Source organism: Telopea speciosissima, chromosome 1, assembly GCF_018873765.1.
Source record: "Telopea speciosissima isolate NSW1024214 ecotype Mountain lineage chromosome 1, Tspe_v1, whole genome shotgun sequence".
NCBI classification, from domain to species: domain Eukaryota; kingdom Viridiplantae; phylum Streptophyta; class Magnoliopsida; order Proteales; family Proteaceae; genus Telopea; species Telopea speciosissima.
In genome coordinates this window covers 74,322,883-74,341,599 of record NC_057916.1, presented here as the reverse complement: position 1 = coordinate 74,341,599, position 18,717 = coordinate 74,322,883, and the positions used below count along the sequence as shown (strand labels likewise).

At 40.0% G+C, this 18,717-nt stretch overlaps 1 protein-coding gene across 1 annotated transcript; it reads right to left on the bottom strand.

Moving 5' to 3' along the window:
• Nucleotides 1-6,912: 6,912 nt before the first annotated feature.
• On the bottom strand, nt 6,913-9,256 carry LOC122671508. Its single transcript, XM_043868768.1, has one exon. The coding sequence runs from the start codon at nt 9,133-9,135 to the stop codon at nt 7,153-7,155; it is 1,983 nt and encodes a 660-aa protein (XP_043724703.1). The 5' UTR covers nt 9,136-9,256; the 3' UTR covers nt 6,913-7,152.
• Nucleotides 9,257-18,717: the final 9,461 nt, after the last annotated feature.

Here is an 18,717-nt window from a genome sequence, read left to right as displayed (position 1 = left end):
TTAATGTTGAGAATTAGGGGTATTCTGGTCATAAATTGTGGGGTTCAGGTTTTTATGTTATTTTCTTTTCCTCTTGGTGTTAGAATGCAATTTGTAAGGAGTTAGGGGTAAATAGTAGAACTCCTAACTATCTTAACTATTTTGAGATTATTATTATAATTATATATTGGGGTAAGGGAGCCACGATAGAACATAACAATTCTATCGCAGGCTGCCCTTCCCAACCTCTCGGCAGTTTGGTTCTCTTCTCCTTCTTCTTCTTCTCTCTTCTCTCTACTCTCTACTCTCTACTCTTCTACTGGTTAGCTGATTCCTGGTCTGTAACATGGTATCAGAGCTCTCCTAATCAGTATAAGGGTTTTCTTCTCCCATCGACTTCTGCTGAATTCCCTTCTCGGTTTCTGGATTACTTGTGGTGTGCAGCCACCTTTTGCTGCTACTGGTTGCGATGGATTAAAGCCTCCCTTAACATGAATGGAGTGCTAATTTGACGTTGTTTTTTGGCTGGCTGATCTGAAGAAGTTGCTCTTACGTTTTGACTGAAGAATTCTACTGAGATCAATGGTGGTTTTCACCTCTTCTTGTGGATGCTGCTGATTCCCCAGTAACTGATCGAGAATTGTGGATATTATTAGCCCTATCGATTCCTCAATTTTTTTTGTTGTTGGTTGTTGACTGTGCTTGCTGGCCTTAGTTGTTATTTGTTGAGATGGGTGACAACAAGTCCTCTACTCCTGCTCCTACTGCTGCTCCTTCCACTGATTCAGTGAATGTAACTATAATTTCCATCAAGCTTAAAGGAAGTTCCAACTATTTACTGTGGGCCCAAGCTGTGAAAGTCTATATTATGGCAAGAAAGAAGTTACAGTTATTACCACAGACCCTCCTGCTTCTGATTCTAGTGATTATGAGGGTTGGATGCAAGAGAATGCCGTCATTCTGATATGGTTATGGAACAGCATGGAGCCTGATATAGCTGTGCTAATGTGATGTTTCACACTAATGCCAAGGGGGTCTAGGATGATTTGAAGGACACTTATTCTCAGGAGAAAAATATGAATCAAGTTTATGATTTTATGAGAAGTTATTTCAGCTCCATCAGTCTGGCAAGTCTCTTCGGGACTACTACAACACTTTTAAAGGTCTTGTTGAAGAATTAAATGTGTTCCAGCCTCTTACTACTGACATAGACAAACTAAAGGCTCAGCGGAATGAGTTCTATGTTTCCAAATTCTTGGCCGGCCTAGATTCAAATTTACAAAAGGTTAAGGGCCATATTCTTGCTGGTGAGACAGTTCCCACACTTGCAGACACATTCTCTCGTCTACAACGTATTGACTCTCCTGTGAAGACTGGCACCTCTCCCAAAGATCACTCTGCTTTTACTGCTGGTCGTGGTCGTGGTCGTGGTCGTGGCCGAGACCGTGGTCGTGGCTCAGGTGGCCCACCTAGTGACAGACCTGCTCGGAAATGTTCTAATTGTTGCAAATTGGGCCACACAGTTGACAACTGTTGGAAGAAGCATGGCATTCCAGATTGGGCAACTCAGTCTGCCAATCATCCAGTGACAGATGGTGGTCATGACTCATGATAATGATTCCTCTAGTGACTCTGCACAGGTTCTGATAATGGGTGGCAGTTCTACTACAACTCCGCACCGTGATGATCTCTCCCAGATATTATGGCGCTTATAAAACTTGGAGGCATCCAGTCATAAATCCCTCAGGCTCTCATCTTCCTCTGCTACTCTGGCTCATGCAGGTACACCTGCCTTCTTTTCTACTACTACTCCACCTTGGATCATTGATTCTGGAGTTTCTGCTCATATGACTGGTGAGTCGTCATTGTTTACATCCTTCTCACACTAGTCCATCATCATCTGTTATACTTGCTAATGGTTCCTCTACCTTCGTCTCTAGGCATGGTATAGTATCTCCTAGTTCCTCTATTAATCTCTCCTATGTGTTGCATGTTCCTCAACTACCATTGAATCTTCTTTCTGTGAGTCAACTAACTAAAGCTTTACATTGCTCTGTACAATTCTTTCCTACCCATTGGGTTTCTCAAGATCTTCACACGCGGAAGACGATTGGTGGAGGGTGTGAAAAAGACGGACTATATTATCTTGACTGCGTTGGTGCTAGGTTTTCTGTCGTTGTTGCATCCGTTGGTGGTGTAACTCCTTTTCAGTGGCACTGTTGATTAGGTCATTTATCTTTAGCTAGGTTAAAGTTATTATTTCCTACTTTTAAGTCTTTGTCTAGGATAGAGTGTGAAGCTTGTGAATTGGGAAAGCATCACCGTGCATCCTTCCCTTCTCGCTCTGCGGCTCATAGTTCGTCTTTGTTTACTTTGGTTCATTCGGATATTTGGGGTCCTCGTCGTGTCAGGAATAAGAGTGGTTTTATGTATTTTGCTACTTTTGTAGATGATCACTCTCGTCTTACATGGTTGTACCTCTTAAAGGATCGTTCCAAGTTTCTCTTTGTATTCTAAAATTTTTATAATGAAATGAAAACTCAGTTTGGCATGTCTATTAAAGTTTTTCAATCCGATAATGCTTTGGAGTATGTCCAAAATGAGATTTCTGAATTTTGTGTAGCCCGTGGTATAAACCATCAAACTAGTTGTTCTTATACCCCACAACAAAATGGGTGGCAGAACGCAAGAATAGGAATTTACTTTGAGGTCAATTCTAATTTTTCGCCCACTCCCTCGGCCTCTAGCGAGGAGTGGCCTGTTGTTACACCTCCTCCTGTACCAGCTGTAGTTCCTTTTCCGAGTCCACCCATATAGGTATATCAGCGACGATACCACCCCGTTCCCCGGAATGAGGTTCCATAGGATGTGATTCCACCTGCTCTGCCTGGTTTTTCACCTATACCCACTTCTTCCTTCGGTGAAGCTCCGCCTCCTCTTTCCTCTGATGACTTGCCAGTCACATTGCGCAAAGGTACACGTTCTTAGACCCAAAAGTCCAATTTTGTGTACTCTATTGATAAAAATGTATCCCTTTCCCATTTACCATCACCCATCCACACTTTTGCCCTATCCTTATCCGCTAACATTATCCTCAACCATTATACTACGGCTCTTCGAATTCCTGGTTGGAAAAAGGCTATGGATGTGGAAATGGATGATCTTTTGTCTTGTAATACTTGGAGTTTGGTAGATTTGCCCCCTGGTAAGGATCTTGTTAAGTGTCGCTAGGTGTACACTAACAAATACCTTCCTGATGGATCTGTTGAGCGGCTCAAAGCCTGTCTGGTTGCCAAGAAGTATACACAGACTTATGGTGTTGATTATTTCGAGACCTTCGCCCCTGTTGCTCGCCTGAACTCTATTTGCTGACTTATCTCTATAGATGTTAACTTTGCTTGGCCATTGTTTCAGTTGGATATTAAAAATGTTTTTTTATATAGTGATCTTCACGAGGTTTATATGGAGCAACCACCCGGGTATGTTGCACAGGGGGAGAACAGTTCTCAAGTGTGCAAATTGCGCAAAGCAATCTATGGTCTCAAACAGTCTCTCAGAGCATGGTTTGAGAAGCTTAGTACTATGGTGGTTTCATGTGGATTCTTATAGTGTAACTCTGATCACTCTGTGTTTGTCCGTCGTCGTGATGGCAAGTTGGTTGTCTTGGTTGTTTATGTTGATGATATTATTGTATCAAGTGATGATGTGGCAGGTATTACGGAAATAAAAGCTTATTTACAGCAGCACTTTCAGACCAAGGATCTAGGTTACCTCCACTATTTCCTTGGCATTGAGGTTGTGAGAAGCAAGAAAGGGATCAGCCCGTCCCAGAGAAAGTATGTTTTAGACCTTTTGTCTGTCACTGGTATGCTTGCATCAAAACCAGTGGATGTCCTTATGGATCCCCATCAGAAGTTTGGGGTAGATGATGATGGTCCTCTTAAGGATGTGCACCAATACCAGAGTTTGATTGGGAAGCTGATTAACCTTACAGTCACCAGACCAGACATTTCTTTTGCCGTTGGGGTCCTTAGTCAGTTCATGCAAGCCCCAAAGAAGGCCCATTGGGATGGTACTGTCCGCATTCTTCGTTACTTGAAGGGTGCCCCTAGTAAAGGGTTGATTTATCGTCCTAATGGGCATATGGATCTGATTGTGTATTCTGATGCTAACTGGGCTGGCTAGGCAGGTGATCGGCGTTCCACCACAAGTTATTGTACACTTGTTGGAGGTAATCTTGTTTCGTGGCGTAGTAAGAAGCAGACTATTATTGCAAGGTCGAGTGCTACAGTACAGTATAGAGCTATGGCACACACTACTACAAAGTTGATGTGGCTTCGGTCTCTCCTTATTAAGATCGGATTTCTAGTGCCCACACCGATGAAGATGTATTGTGATAATCTGGCTGCTATATATATTGTTAGTAATCCTGTCTATCATGAGCGGACCAAGCATATTGAAGTTGACTATCACTTTGTTTGTGATGCTGTCATGAAGAAGCTTGTTGAGACCCCTTTTGTGTCATCTTCGGATCAGCTAGCAGATGTGTTTACCAAATCATAGTTATCAAGGCGGGAAGATGACCATGGCATTTTAGAGGGTCAAAAATCAAGGCGACACAGCCATGGCGGCAAGGCAACCAAGGAGCCTGAACACAAGGTGACGCCTTGATAACTATGTAACCAAATCATTGTTTGCTCCTAGTTTTCGCATCTGTTGTAACCAAGGTTCGAAAACTCGAGTCTCGGTGGCATCTCGGCCAGGCCAGAAACCAAGTCGAGCCGAGATCTCGGCGAGTTGCTGCAATTTTTTTTTTTTGGACTCGGACCCCCAACTCGATGGGTTGTACACATATTTTGGGTCTAAAACTTGGTATCCAGCCTATTTCAGGCCATTTAAACACAATGGCATGCCCAGATTTGCCAAAAAAACAAGTCCAAATATGAGTTTCACTTTGGACCATAGGTTGGTAGGCGACGAGTCGTACTAAAACAACCTAATCTACATATAATTTAGTAAAACATAGTAAATTAGCAATCAAAACATTCTAATTAGTACACATCAATCAAAACATTGAAATAAAACGTACATTACATCAATGTTCACTTAATTTGTTACATAAAATGAGATTGAACAAGAAATTCATCCCCATATCGATCCACATAGAATTCCCATGTCATGGAATTGCTATAGTGTTGCAAATAGTGTGACACAGTTTCCATATAAGTCTTCTGATCAACATATATCAATCTCCTTATCTTAGGGGACATGGGAGGCTGTTGGTATGAGGTGTAAGATCCACTGCTAATAGAAAATACCTTTGAAATCTTGCAAATAGGTGATGATGCTCCAAATTGGCACTTGAATCTTCACTTTGGCACTTTAATCTAACTCAAAACAGTGCATTCCAGTCAACAATCGAAAGAAAGAAGAAGAAATTTGAAGGAGAGGTGTTTTTCCCCTTGGTTTAGAGCCTATCAAGTTCTGTCCCTGCTCTCTCTTATGTTGGAAATGGGTTTTTGGGTGAAAAATGGGCTGAATACAAGTAAATAGCACTTTTGGGCCCAACCGAGATCTCGCCAAGATCTCGGCGAGATATTGGTTTTTTTGCATTGAAAATACCCTGTTTTTTAGCCTCGAGATATCACCGAGATCTCGGCGAGATCTCAACCGAGAAATTGCACTCCTAGGAACCGACTGGTAACTCGACTAGGTATTGCCCAAAACCGAAGTTCTCGAACCTTGGTTGTAACAAGCTGAGCATGGGTGACCTATATGCTCCAGCTTGAGCGGGAGTGTTGAGAATTAGGGGTATTCTGGTCATAAATTGTGGGTTTGGGTTTTTATGTTATTTTCTTTTCCTCTTGGTGTTAGATTGTAATTTGTAAGGAGTTAGGGGTAAATAGTAAATTCTCTAACTATCTTACCTATTTTGAGATTATTATTATTATTATTATATATTGGGGTAAGGGAGCCACGATAGAACATAACAATTCTATCGCAGGCTTCCCTTCCCAACCTCTCGGCAGTTTGGTTCTCTTCTCCTTTCTTTTTCTTCTTTCTCTCTTCTTCTGTCTTCTCTCTACTCTTCTACTGGTTAGGTGATTCCTGGTCAGTAACAGTTAAAATAGCAGTCAATTCAATACATTAAAAGCATAATATAGGATTAAATAATAAATACCTTATATATTGTAATTGTACCAGATATCTACAGCCATCTAATAGTGTGATGAAATCACCTTTCAGGAAGTTAATTCAGACAATAAAAGCAAGATAAAATCATGAATGGCAAGTTTCTACCTACTGAAGTTAGAAGATCACATGGTCCTCTCTTCAATCTGGAAAGTTCGCTTAATTTTAAACATCAACAGAGCACATACAAATGTTCCATCAAATATGAATCTACACTCAGTATCATTAGCTACAAGAATTTGCATGAAATATGGAGATGATATAATAAGAAATCATTAAGTATTGCATGTAAGAGCAGAAAGAAGTTGAGATAACATTACCTAGTAGATGAGAATGTTGAAGAATGAAATTTTACTAGATTCAGAACTAGAATCTAACAAGATTGGAGGCACAAAGATTCCCAGTAAAATAACAACACAGCTATATCACAATCAGAGTAGTGACTACCTGCATATTTTCGAACTACCCTTCATCACAAGCAACACGAGCAGAATGGCTTCCATAATGACTAGCAGATGCAAATCAATCAAAGTATGCGGCAGAAGTTGTTTACGAGAAGTGGTACTGAACCGGAAATGTTGCTGTTTCTGCAGCCATGTACCAGTGGAGGTGTGTAACTGCCTCCTGGGGAGCATGGATGTACAGGAAATACTTCAAGCAAACCAATAAAATTACATGTAAAGAAGACACTCTAACATAAGTACTTCAAAGGACCACTAAGGAGAAAAGTCAACGTACAGATTGTCAGAAGAACCAAATCTAACATATCAAAGTTCTACAACATGGTTAAAAAAGTTAATGAAGCCTGTGCAGGAAACCAAACAGGGGTACTCCACACAGCAACCCAACGATAAAGATGCCAAAGCATGTATGGTAGGTCACAATCTTCATTGTACATAATTTACAATCCCACTTCCAACTAATGGTCTTCGCTTAAAAAGCTATAACTATGCTGAAGTGAGCAAATCAAGTGCTCTAAAATTACACAATCTCCTCATGTCTGAATCCACTATCTCCACAATCTGTACTGGGATCCAAACTGCAAGGCGAATCAAACCACTTAGAATTATCTGGGTAGAAGCTGTCTACCTGTATACCAACAAGACCGGCATCAATTGTACCATCATGCCTCATGGGCTTAATTAACTTAGAATCCTCACAATCAAGGATGCTCTTCTCATCAAAATCACCACAAGCATCTTTCAACCACTTATCAGATTTACAGCTATCACTCATCAGCACTTTCCTACTCCTACAGTCTGTCCTGATTCGATCCCAAGACGCAACATCCCCAAGTGTCCGCTCAAAACTGTCATCATCCTCTTCAATGAGCTCAGTGTCCTTTCCATCCCCGTATAACCGATCATGGTGATGGTCACCCCAATGTGCCAGCTCATTCTCTGCCACCAAAACATCATCAGCTTGATGCTTATCGTGCAGTAATCCGACCGGCCTAGACACATCCTCCCCCAGACTCCTAATCCTATTCACAATATTTGACAGTTCTCTAGAAAATGGCCCCAACAGCTCCTGCGGCGTTTTTATAATTTTCCCTTCAAGCAGCCCAATTTCAGCCCTTAGTTCCTGAACCTGGTGCAAAACTGTAAGCTGCAAATCACCATCTTCCTTACTCATTAGAGAAAATGCGTCCGTCTCGGTATCCTCATTCATCCCATAAATAGTATCCTGATCCATCAAGAATCCACCTTTATGCCCAACAACCCTATGTATGATCCTTGCATTCCCGTCCAATGGCCCTGGTTCATGCCCAGAATGCACAGCATACAGCTTGAACACAGCCATCCCTTCATCCTGATACACAAATGTCTTGTCCTTCTCATTATAGTTGGCAATCGGAACAATTGCCCTAATCCGGAACCCACAACCGCACCGTTTCGACGCATAAGGCTCCCTCTTCAAAATCCTCGATTTCTTCGCGGCAGGCTCCCCAGCCCGATGACAAGCATAATCTTTAACCTCCGCCATGAAGGGTTTGTACCTGATATACTTCTGACGAATACAAAGGACAACCTTGTGCTTCGCCGCCAGCTGCTGAAGACGGTGAGGGACCTCCTTGGCAGGAACATCGAAGGACTCCGTATACTCAAATCTGCGGCGTTTAGTCCTGGGAGCAGAACCCGACGCGTCGGAGCATACGGGACACGATGTAACACAAACCCTAATAAAGGATTCGGGAATTCCGTAGAATTTGGCACCAACGGTCCAAACTTGTTTAATTCGCTCAATTGTCTCCTTAAGCCCTAAGTGCTTGAGATCGGCATCACCATGGAAGCTCGTGACGATGTCCTGCCACTGATCAACATGGGATACATACTGCTGGGAATTATTCTTGAAAAACAATACCTCGTGGCCGTGAGCGTCGATGTGAGCGTTGAGCTTGTCTTGGATTCGCTTCCAGGCCGTGAGGTAGGCGGTGTCCTCGTTGCGGTCCTTCCAGACAGAGCGCCAGCTCTTTAGGACCGGCCGAGGTGTGGCACGGCGGATCTCTTCAGGCGTAGCAAGGCGGCGCTCCAGAATACACTGGACCATCAGAGCATGGGACTCGCGGTTGAAGGTGTAGAACTGAGAGGAGATATGAGGCTCGGGGTTGATGTAGACAGAGGCACGCTGGTGTATGCTGGGGGGAACGGTTCCAGCAGTGGCGGAAGAGGCGGCAGTGGTGGAGTGTTGGTGAGCGTCGTCTGCGTCGGAGGAGCTAGGGCTTGGTGAGTCGTCGTGCTTGTCCTCATCTTCTTCTTCGTCGTCCTCATCTCGAAAAACTACAATTTCGGGCATCGAAGGGAGACAGAAAGGTTCTTGTGGCTGAACTAGAGATGGTGATGACGGAATCGGAGGTTGCAATTCCTCTGGTTGCTCCATGATTTGGTGGTAGTAGAAGTGGTGGTGGTGGTGGTGGTGGTGGGGGTGGAACTGTAGGAGATCCTGTGTTTTGTTGGGGCTCATGAGAGAGAGAGAGAGAGAGAGATAGTTGATGGTGACGATTAATTGATCTCAGTAAATCTAAGCTTCATATTTCTTCTTCCTCTTCTTCTAACGGCTGACATCGGAGGTTTTTGATTGGTTTGTTCTCCTTCTCCCCCTTTTTTTCGCCCCTTCCTCGTGTCACTTTCGTAGGAAGCAGGAGGCTTTCACAGTGGGCACTGGGCACCGCCCGTGTAGGTGGCACTTCTACACGAGCATATTGTATCGGTTTTCGGTCAAATTCTACTTCTAAATTTGAACTAAAAAAATTTGAATCCCATAATAAGATAAGGGCGCGGTTCATGAGTCTTGAGTTCCCCACGTGCAAAACTTAATTGGCAATTTTTTTTTATCAAACATTTTGACCGGATATCCTTAACATTCCTTGATACCCAAGAAAATTACTATTATGTATCTTAACATGGAAGGTTCATATGGAATTGCAATCCGTATTCCGTAATAATGCAGGGTGTAGATTCTTGTGGGGACAAAAGCAAGATGAAAGGAAAATACATTGGGTGGGATGGAACTGCTTTTGCTTGCTAAAGCTTGATGATGGTTTGGGGATTAAACACCTAAACGTTCAGAATTTAATCTTGTTGGCTAAATTGGGATGGCAACTTTTCTCTATTTTGGGCTTGGAGAAATATGTTGAAAGGTCAGAACCTCTTGCAAAAGGGATTGTTGTGGATAGCTGGCAATGGCTCTTGTATATTGATTTGGGAAGACCCCTGGGTGCCTCTAATTGAAGGCTATAGGCTCCACTCCCCCAAACCCCTTGACTGTTCACTTGAAAGGGTCTCAAAGCTTTTTGGCCTGCATGCTCCGTGGAATTTGACAAAGTTGAGATCTCTATTTTCAGACCCTGAAGTAGATGCTATTCTTTCTATCCCCATTAGCTCTATGGGCTTCCCTGATCAACCTTTTTTTTTTTTTTTGGTGGAAAATCAACTCTTTTTTTATGGAAAGAGAAAAATATATATATATTCCTTAAAAAGTAGTATTTACAAAATATTTAGGGTATGACATGGCACAATGGTTCTTAAGAGTCAAATGCGCCACGTTTGTAACCTCGCGATAAAAAATTCAGTACTACACCAATTAAAACTAACACTAGTGAAGTAAGTTCCAAGGTAAACACATTGAGTCAGTAGGATGAAGGAGAGCGCAAAGATCTTTGTTGTAGCACCAAACTTATTTGAGTTTAATTTTAGCCTTCACAGTAGGTTTCCACCCCTGTAGAAGTCTGTAGAGTTCTGCTTCTCTTTCATCTGTTGTTGAGAGACTACCTGCAGATGTTAAAACACCCTGGCCAGCTAGCAAAACGCAAAAAACCCAACTGGTTAATCTTAGTTGAGAGTCATATATGCCTACGCAAATTAAACCAAGGAACTCTAAATAAAAGTTAGAAACCTAATGCATTCCATTTATGGTGTGTGTGCAAAGTGGAGATGCAGAGGTAATTGTTAAGTTGGATGGGGGATGAAGCATAAGTCAGAAAGCCATTGAAGTACATCCCTTAAGACCAGCATAGGATCTGCATTGGCCAACCCCTTAATAACTTTGTTCCTTCAAATCCAAATATAATAGCAATTGATAATAAACACTGGAAGAAAAAAAAATTTAAGATTGTTTATCAAGGACATTAGAGCAAAGGAGAGAAGCACACAAGAGTTCCAATGAAGGGCTGGATAGATGCTCGGTTCTCAATCCGAGAGGACCAGATGCCCAGATACGCTTAGTCCAATCACATAACAGGAAAAGATGTCAAATTGATTCATCATTATAACCATAAAAAACACATGTAGGCTCGACGGACACCCATTTCGAGATAGAAGCTTTGACAAGTAGTCATGCATGTAAGACATGCCAAAAGAATTGGTGCTCAGATTTCTATGGGCTCCCCTAATCAACTTTGTTGTGACCCCCCATCCAAAAGGCTCTTTCTCAGTGAAGTCTGCCTATAGAATTGGTGCTCAGATTTCTCCCACTTCTTCTCAATCAGCTGCTAGAGCCTTATCTATTCCAAAGTTGGTTTGGAAAATTTTACGGAATTCCAAAATTCCTCCCAAGGTGTAGTCCATCCTCTGGAAGGCATGCTTAGGGGCTATTGGTGTGATGAGCAACCTCAAGCATAAGAACATTGTTCAGTCAAATGTCTACCCTGGTTGTGGGCAAGCCCCTAAGACTGTTGAGCATGCACTCCTTTACTGTCCCCTAGCGCAATAAGCATGGTTTGCTTCTGCAGTGACTATGAGATTTTCATCCCTTAAAAGTGTGTCATTCTTTGAGTGGATCATCAAGTGGGGTCAAGTATTGGGTTCTTAAAAAACCAGGAGCAGCATAAGTTCCTTGCCTCTCTCATGCTACTGTTGTTTGGGAAATATGGAAGCTCAGGAACTCAAGAGTTTTCAGAGCCACTCTTCCTTCTTTCAGTACTTGGGTGTCTATGGTGAATAGAAATGTGGAAGAAGCCCTCTCTTTGATTCCAAGCTCTTCTTCCCCTCATGCCTCCTTGAGCCCATCTGTAGATCCCATCTGTTCAGTTGGTGAGTCCTTCTCTATTTTTACTGATGCAACGTCTTCTACCAGGCCAAAAGCAATGAGTGTTGGATGTTTTATCTTGGACTGCTTGAAGAATCATAGGCTTGTTGCAACTGACCATATGGTTGTCATGCCAATGCTTGTGGGGGAAGTTGTTGTTTGCTTGGCTTTGTCTTCTACTTGCCTTGTTGGTCTATCTCAGGTTACTATTTTTTTTTGACTCCAGGTGCTAGTTAACTGCTTCTCTCCTTCCCTGCTACTTCCTCCTTCTAGTATTGCCACTATAGTTTTGTATATCTTATGCATAAAGGAGGAGTTTAGTTTTTGCTCTTTTTTTCTTATAAGTATATCTAAAAATGTTGTGGCTCATTCTATTTCTAAATGGGCCACTTCTTATCCTCGTAGGGGGTTTTGGGAGTCCCCCTTTCCTGAGGAGCTTCTTTCCATTGTAAAGCAATTCTTGCCTATTTTGGTGTAATATATGTCCCCCTATGGGGGAATCTTTGCACAAAAAAAAATCCTTAACATATTAAATAATTGAGTTTAAGAGGCGGAAATCCCACCCAGGATGATGCTTGTGCATGCTCTTTCATTGGACAGCGTACGTGTGAAAGCTCTAGGGGCTCAAGCAGTGATCTTTTCCCCGTAATAAATAATTGAGTCCTCATGTTTCAAGGTGTTTTGATTGATATTCTTTAAGCACATCCAAGTTGCATAATTTGAATTTTGTTATATTTGTAAATAATGAATTAATAGGATTGTGATAGTCTACATGTGTGCTTTGAGAGCTTCATTTTTGTTTAATTCTATTTCATGTATGGTGGATGATATTGCCTTTTCTCCCTTTTATTGTATCTTCCATCCACCCAATGGAAATTTTTTTTTTTTCCATATAGGTGTTTCATAGTAATAAATCATGATAGTTTTTTACATAAAAAAATTAATAGGATTTTGATATATTCTATGTTGTTTTATTATTGATACATGCGACACAAAAAAAATTTGTTATACATACAAAGAAAACTGTTCTAGTAACAATTTTAGCATTCTTTCCCAAAAAAAAAAAAAACAATTTTAGCAACATGGCATGTCCATCGGCCAAGTTAGATAATTAAATGGGAAGAGGACATGATGTACTACTTGGAGGGTGTGAGAAGAAACCATGCATTGATCACATGTCAAATTTGGAGTCATACTGTAATCTTATGACAAAATATCTATTTTACTTTCTTACCCCCTGAGGAACCTTTGAATTTAAAAAATCCGCAATCCTTTTATACATCAATGTTTTTGTGATAATTTATTCTTACTTTATTTTAATAAGGTGATGTGCTTCCGAAAATCACAAGTCAAATATGAATTCTCTTCATTTATTTTTATTTTTATTTTTGTAATATAAACCATACCTCCCGTTTAGAGTTGGGATGGTGAACAGTAATGTCTAGAGTACTTGTACACATGCACAGATATACATAGGATGTGTGCCAATACAAAAGGGGGAATTTGATTAAAAAAGACTATGAAATTTAACACATGGCTAATTTAGACCATGTCTTTTTTGTCCAACGGTCGGAACGAACATATCATATATCCACATGATAAAATAGATGCCTTGTGATATTTGGAAATAAAAAACATTTGTGACAATAATAATTCACCTTTCAATAATTAATTAAAAAAATATATTTGAATTTATATTTGACTCATAACTACCTATATGAATAAACGAGGCTGGACCTGATTGTCAATGAAATTTGCTACTCACCAAGACTCTAAATAAGTTGTCCTTCTGATGAAGAATGGGTACTTGGGATGATATGGGTGCCTTTGGTGCCAAAAGCACACACATGATAGTGTACTCCTTGGCATGGATATGTTTGTAGCATAGAAAGGCTTCGGTTTGGGAGTTAAAGCAATGATGGCAAGGATAGCACATTTAAAGACTTGTACATAATTGGCTTTTTTTCTCTCAAAGACTGGTGATGTGGTGTGTCTCTAGGGGTGTTTCAGATTACTTTTATTTAATTGTGAGTTGTGTAGTAATTTCTTTACCAAAAAAAAAAAGTTGTGTAGTAATTTTAAACAAATTGTAATTAGTTGTAAGGATAACATTTTAACTCGTTTAGTAATTTTTTTAGCGGATCGCGTCTGTTAATCTAGTCTTTCGGTTTTCATTAAAAAAAAAGGGGGAAATTACAATGCCACCCCCTGAGATTAGTATCAATTACAGCGCCACCCCCTGTGTTTTCAAATCATACAACTACACCCCTTTAGTTTTGATGATTTGTTACAGTCAGCCCCATTTCGTTATGTCATTCCCATTATGTTGCAAGGAGATGGTAATTCATGACCTAAAATGACTCATTTACCCCTAATAGTTATTTGAGTTTCCCACACCCATCCTTGCCTTGTTATTCGAACTAAGGATCTTCCCTCCCGTTTTGGTTCTCTACAACTTCAGAAGAGGGAGATGTATATAGGGAGGGTTCATCGCCATCTCATCCCTGCTACATGATTTGAGAAGTGTGTGACCACAACCTGCGACCAGAACCTGAGAACTGCAACGTTGGAAAGCCATCACCGAGATCTGCAACCTGCGACAATAAGGAGGTAATCCCTTCCCTTTTTCCATTTCTGATGTTTCATGGCAGCAAGAAACTTTTAAGGTTCTTATTTGTTGCATCCAAGTATGTCGATTTAGTGTTTTGAATCCAAACATTTAGGGTTTTTTCACAGAAAAGAGGAATCGCATAGCACTTCTCTCCCCCCCCCCTTCCAATCATCTCCTTACTCCATCTCCTTGGTAGAACAAAGAATTCCTCTGCATCAAGTTTTTATACCAATGACTGCGGACCATTGCAATTTTTGAATTTAAATTCATTATCTTATTTAATTAATAATTTTCTTCAAGCTAGCTGTAATAAATTAAGGGGTTTAATTGGTTTGAGGTTGCAGGGCTGCAAGGTGTGGAAAAAGTTGCAGACTGAGATGGATTAACTACCTAAGATCAGAGTTGAAAAGGGGTTCTTTTTCTGAACAAGAAGTAAGAACCATCATTGATGTTCATAGAATTCTAGGCAACAGGTTTGTTTGTGTGATCAAATTCTTTAAAATCCCAACCCATCAAATTTGTCAGCATTTCCGATTTCTCTTCACATGGAATTCCTTCCCTTAATTTATTTATTTTTCACAAATGGGCCCAGATAGCAAAACATCTACCAGGAAGAACAGATATGAGGTGAAGAATTTCTGGAACTCAAGCATTCAGACAAAACTGATTGCACAAGGATTGGATCCATAAACTCACAATCTCCTCCCTTCTCATCAGTTTACCAGCAATTAAAATATCCCTAAAAATAACAATGGATGCAATAATCTTCATATCTACCAAGAACCCACTTCAATTTTCTCAATAAATTCACATATGAGAGATGGACCAATGAACACAAGTTCACTTTTTATCAAATTTTGAAATTCGCCAATTTTAGAGTTAATAGCAAATGAGAAAGGGAAAAAAAATCCGAGATGGAGTTGCAGTTGCAGATCAGAGATGGAGTTGCAGTTGCAGGGAGAATAGATGAGGGAGAGAAATAGATGTATACCTGTATGATGGAGTTGTAGTTCACCAATGGAATCGCAGGTCAGTGATGGAGTTGCAGTTGCAGGTTGGATTGCAGGCCAGCGATGGAGGCAACTTCACATTTGGGAAGAAAACGGTAAAAAGGGTTTTGGGTTATAATCTTATATCAGGGCAAATATGAAATTTCCACTAAGTTTAAACAACATATTAGACAAAGGCAAAGTTGGTATATAAAATGTATAAATTAACACCATCCATTTACCGTCAGCTTAGAGGGTGTAGCTGTATGATTTGACAACACAGGGAGTGGCGCTGTAATTTACCCAAAAGAAAAAAGAAAAAAGAATTCCACATAAAACTCCCTCCTTAATCCACCAGGGCAATAGATGTTCCTTTATTAATTTATTGCATTAAAAATGCAAGGCTAGTAAAGAAAGTTCCGGTCATTACTTAAAATAAACAATGATTTCGTCTTGAGAATCTATTTAAATGACTTTTAATGGCAGCAAAAGGTGTTAGATAAAAAATGTTGGGACTCAATCCACGTGTGTGTTAGAGCATTCGAAACGATTTCATATCAAAGTAGGGTTTAATCTTACCTCAAAACCCACAAGTGCAGTATCTTCTAAGGAATACACAACATTGAAACATTGAAACATCGAACTCATCACACAACTAAGGAATTGCAATATTGTCTTTCCTCTTCATAGTAGGGTTTCTCAAATTCTAGAATATACTCTCAAGAATAAGGAAGAGGAGGAGAGAAAGTGTTTGTGATTTAGACGGCCCACTCTTTCGTGAAATCAATCAAATGCATCTCCCCTTCACATAAAACGTATACGTAACTAATGCAAAAATTATAATCCTTATATTGAGTAAATATGCCAAGTGGTGGAAACTTATAAGGGTGATCCTATCATGACTACTAAGACTGCGTTTGGTGAGGAGGAGAGAAAGTGTTTGTGATTTAGACGGCCCACTCTTTCGTGAAATCAATCAAATGCATCTCCCCTTCACATAAAACGTATACGTAACTAATGCAAAAATTATAATCCTTATATTGAGTAAATATGCCAAGTGGTGGAAACTTATAAGGGTGATCCTATCATGACTACTAAGACTGCGTTTGGTAACGGTCTGAACAAAGAACACCCGTTCTTGATTAGAAACGTTCTTTTGCGTTTTTTGTCTGGAACGGCGTTCTGAGACAAAAAGGATGCGTTTGGTAACGATTCCGTTCTGAGAACGGTGTTCTTCGATAAAATGATCTTTTTCTGTTTCTTCTTCAAAAGATCATTTTTGTCCTACTGTTAGGCGTTTGGTAAATCTGTTCTGAAACTGTTCTCGAAATCATTCCTGAACCAAATGGTGTTTGGTAAAACATGGTATGGGACAGAAATTTAAAACTATTGCCATTATTTACATAAAAATCATTTCTGATCTTAATCCTAATACCCCTTTTGCCTGTAACCTTTAGAGAAAGGACATGATAAAAATAAATGTCAACTAGTCTCTTTTTCTTTTGAATAAAAGACATGAGTATCCCCAACACAAAGAAACCGACTAAGATTCCCCCTAGTAGTAATTCCACCATTGATCAGTTAAAAATCCTAAATTTTGGATGCACTTTAGTTTTCCATATTAGACGCACAACTCAAGCCAAGTCTTCCAAGAACAGATTTATTGTGCACAAAGCTCATGTAAAACCAAACCACTGCAGCTTTTTGGTTTACACACACGTGACCAGGGAATTAGAGAAATCTTTTTATAACCAGGAAATTTACCTCTCCAAAAAACGAGCACTAATCAAATCCAGCTGAGAATACGCAATCGCTACCACATAAAAGATTCTGATTTTTTCCCCCTATGAACACAAAGACGGTTACCGTACCCAACAAAAGAAATAGTGTATAGCTTCCATCTCTCTCTCTCTCACAGAACATCCTCTAATGGAAACTGCAGATTTTCTAAAACTACATAAGATGAAGCATACAAATACAAATTTAAAGAAGAAAAAAAAGAAGCATACAAATACAAATTTTAAAACAAGAATGAAGGGAAAAAACGAATTTGCAGAAGAAGAAGAAGACCTGAGATGCTCTTGAGTCTTGCGTCTTGCCGTCGAGACGTCCAGCGGCCTTCGTTCTTTTATCGTGGAGAAGCCTAAAGATTTTAAGATTTTATCGGGATTTCACGTACCAAGTTACCCTAAAATTGATCTTGGGAGTGAGAAACATTAGGTAACCATGTTTCTCCAAACCAATCTCCAGACCAGCTTTGGTACCCGGTTCGTTCTTGGGAGTGAAAACCAGAATTAGTTTTGCCAAACATTAGATTCCATTTTTCTGGTCCCAAGACACTCCCGGGCTTGAAAAACAACTCCCGAGATCGTTACCAAACGCGCCCAAAATGACTGTTTGGTAATGGTCTCAAGAACGCGTTCAGAACGAAAATGGTGTTTGGTAAAACCTGTTCTTCCAAATTTGATTTTAATTACAATAATGCCATTTCCTTCTAAATTATACCAAAAAAATACTTGTAAAATCATTTTCTGTTACCAACCTTAGCATAAAACTAAAATATCTCATTAACATAACCGAAGCGATTATAAAAATACGTCAAATTTCAAAGATGCCTTTAAAAATTGGGTTTTTATGTGGATTAATGCCATAACTGACTATGCTATGAACATTTGAATAAAATGGGCATTGGTGGATTCGAACCACCATCCCCTTTGAACATACTCATGTTCCAAGTGCTCTACCAATTTGAGCTAAAGACCCATCAAGTAGTATTCAATCAGTGGAGACAAAAGGTATTTCAGCAGCTAAGATGAACCAGGGAAAGAAGCACTCAACAGATGATTTTGGCTTTAAATTCTAAGCACCAATAGATCAAAGAAGCACACAACAGATGAATTGAGATAACAATATGATGGGAAAATGATTCAAGTAAATAATGAGCAGCACACCCATTTACTTGTTAACAAATGTAAAGAAAAGTATTGACTTGTCTAGCAAATATTAGGATAAACAATAGTATAATCCATTCACATACTTCCCCCTTGCATACACCCATTCACAACAGTAGTCGATCTTAACTGGGACTTAACCACATCAAACATTAACCATTTGCACTTTACTTGATCGCAACCTCTATCTATTCAAGGTTGGGTGAAGAAAAGGCAGATCTCTTGAGCTATGTAAGTTACATAAAGTGTATTACAGTTTTTTTTTTGGGGTAAAGAAGTGTATTACAGTTTATAACTAAGTTATGAAGTAACTTTCTGCAGATTTAATCGATGGTATATATATAAGAACTATTTTACAATTATTGGAGCATATGGTACCCTCTCAATACATACTCTCCATTGATGGCTGCCTCTGGGGATGAACATGGTCAAGAAAGAACTTATCATAGTTGAATCTTTCTTGCTGTAC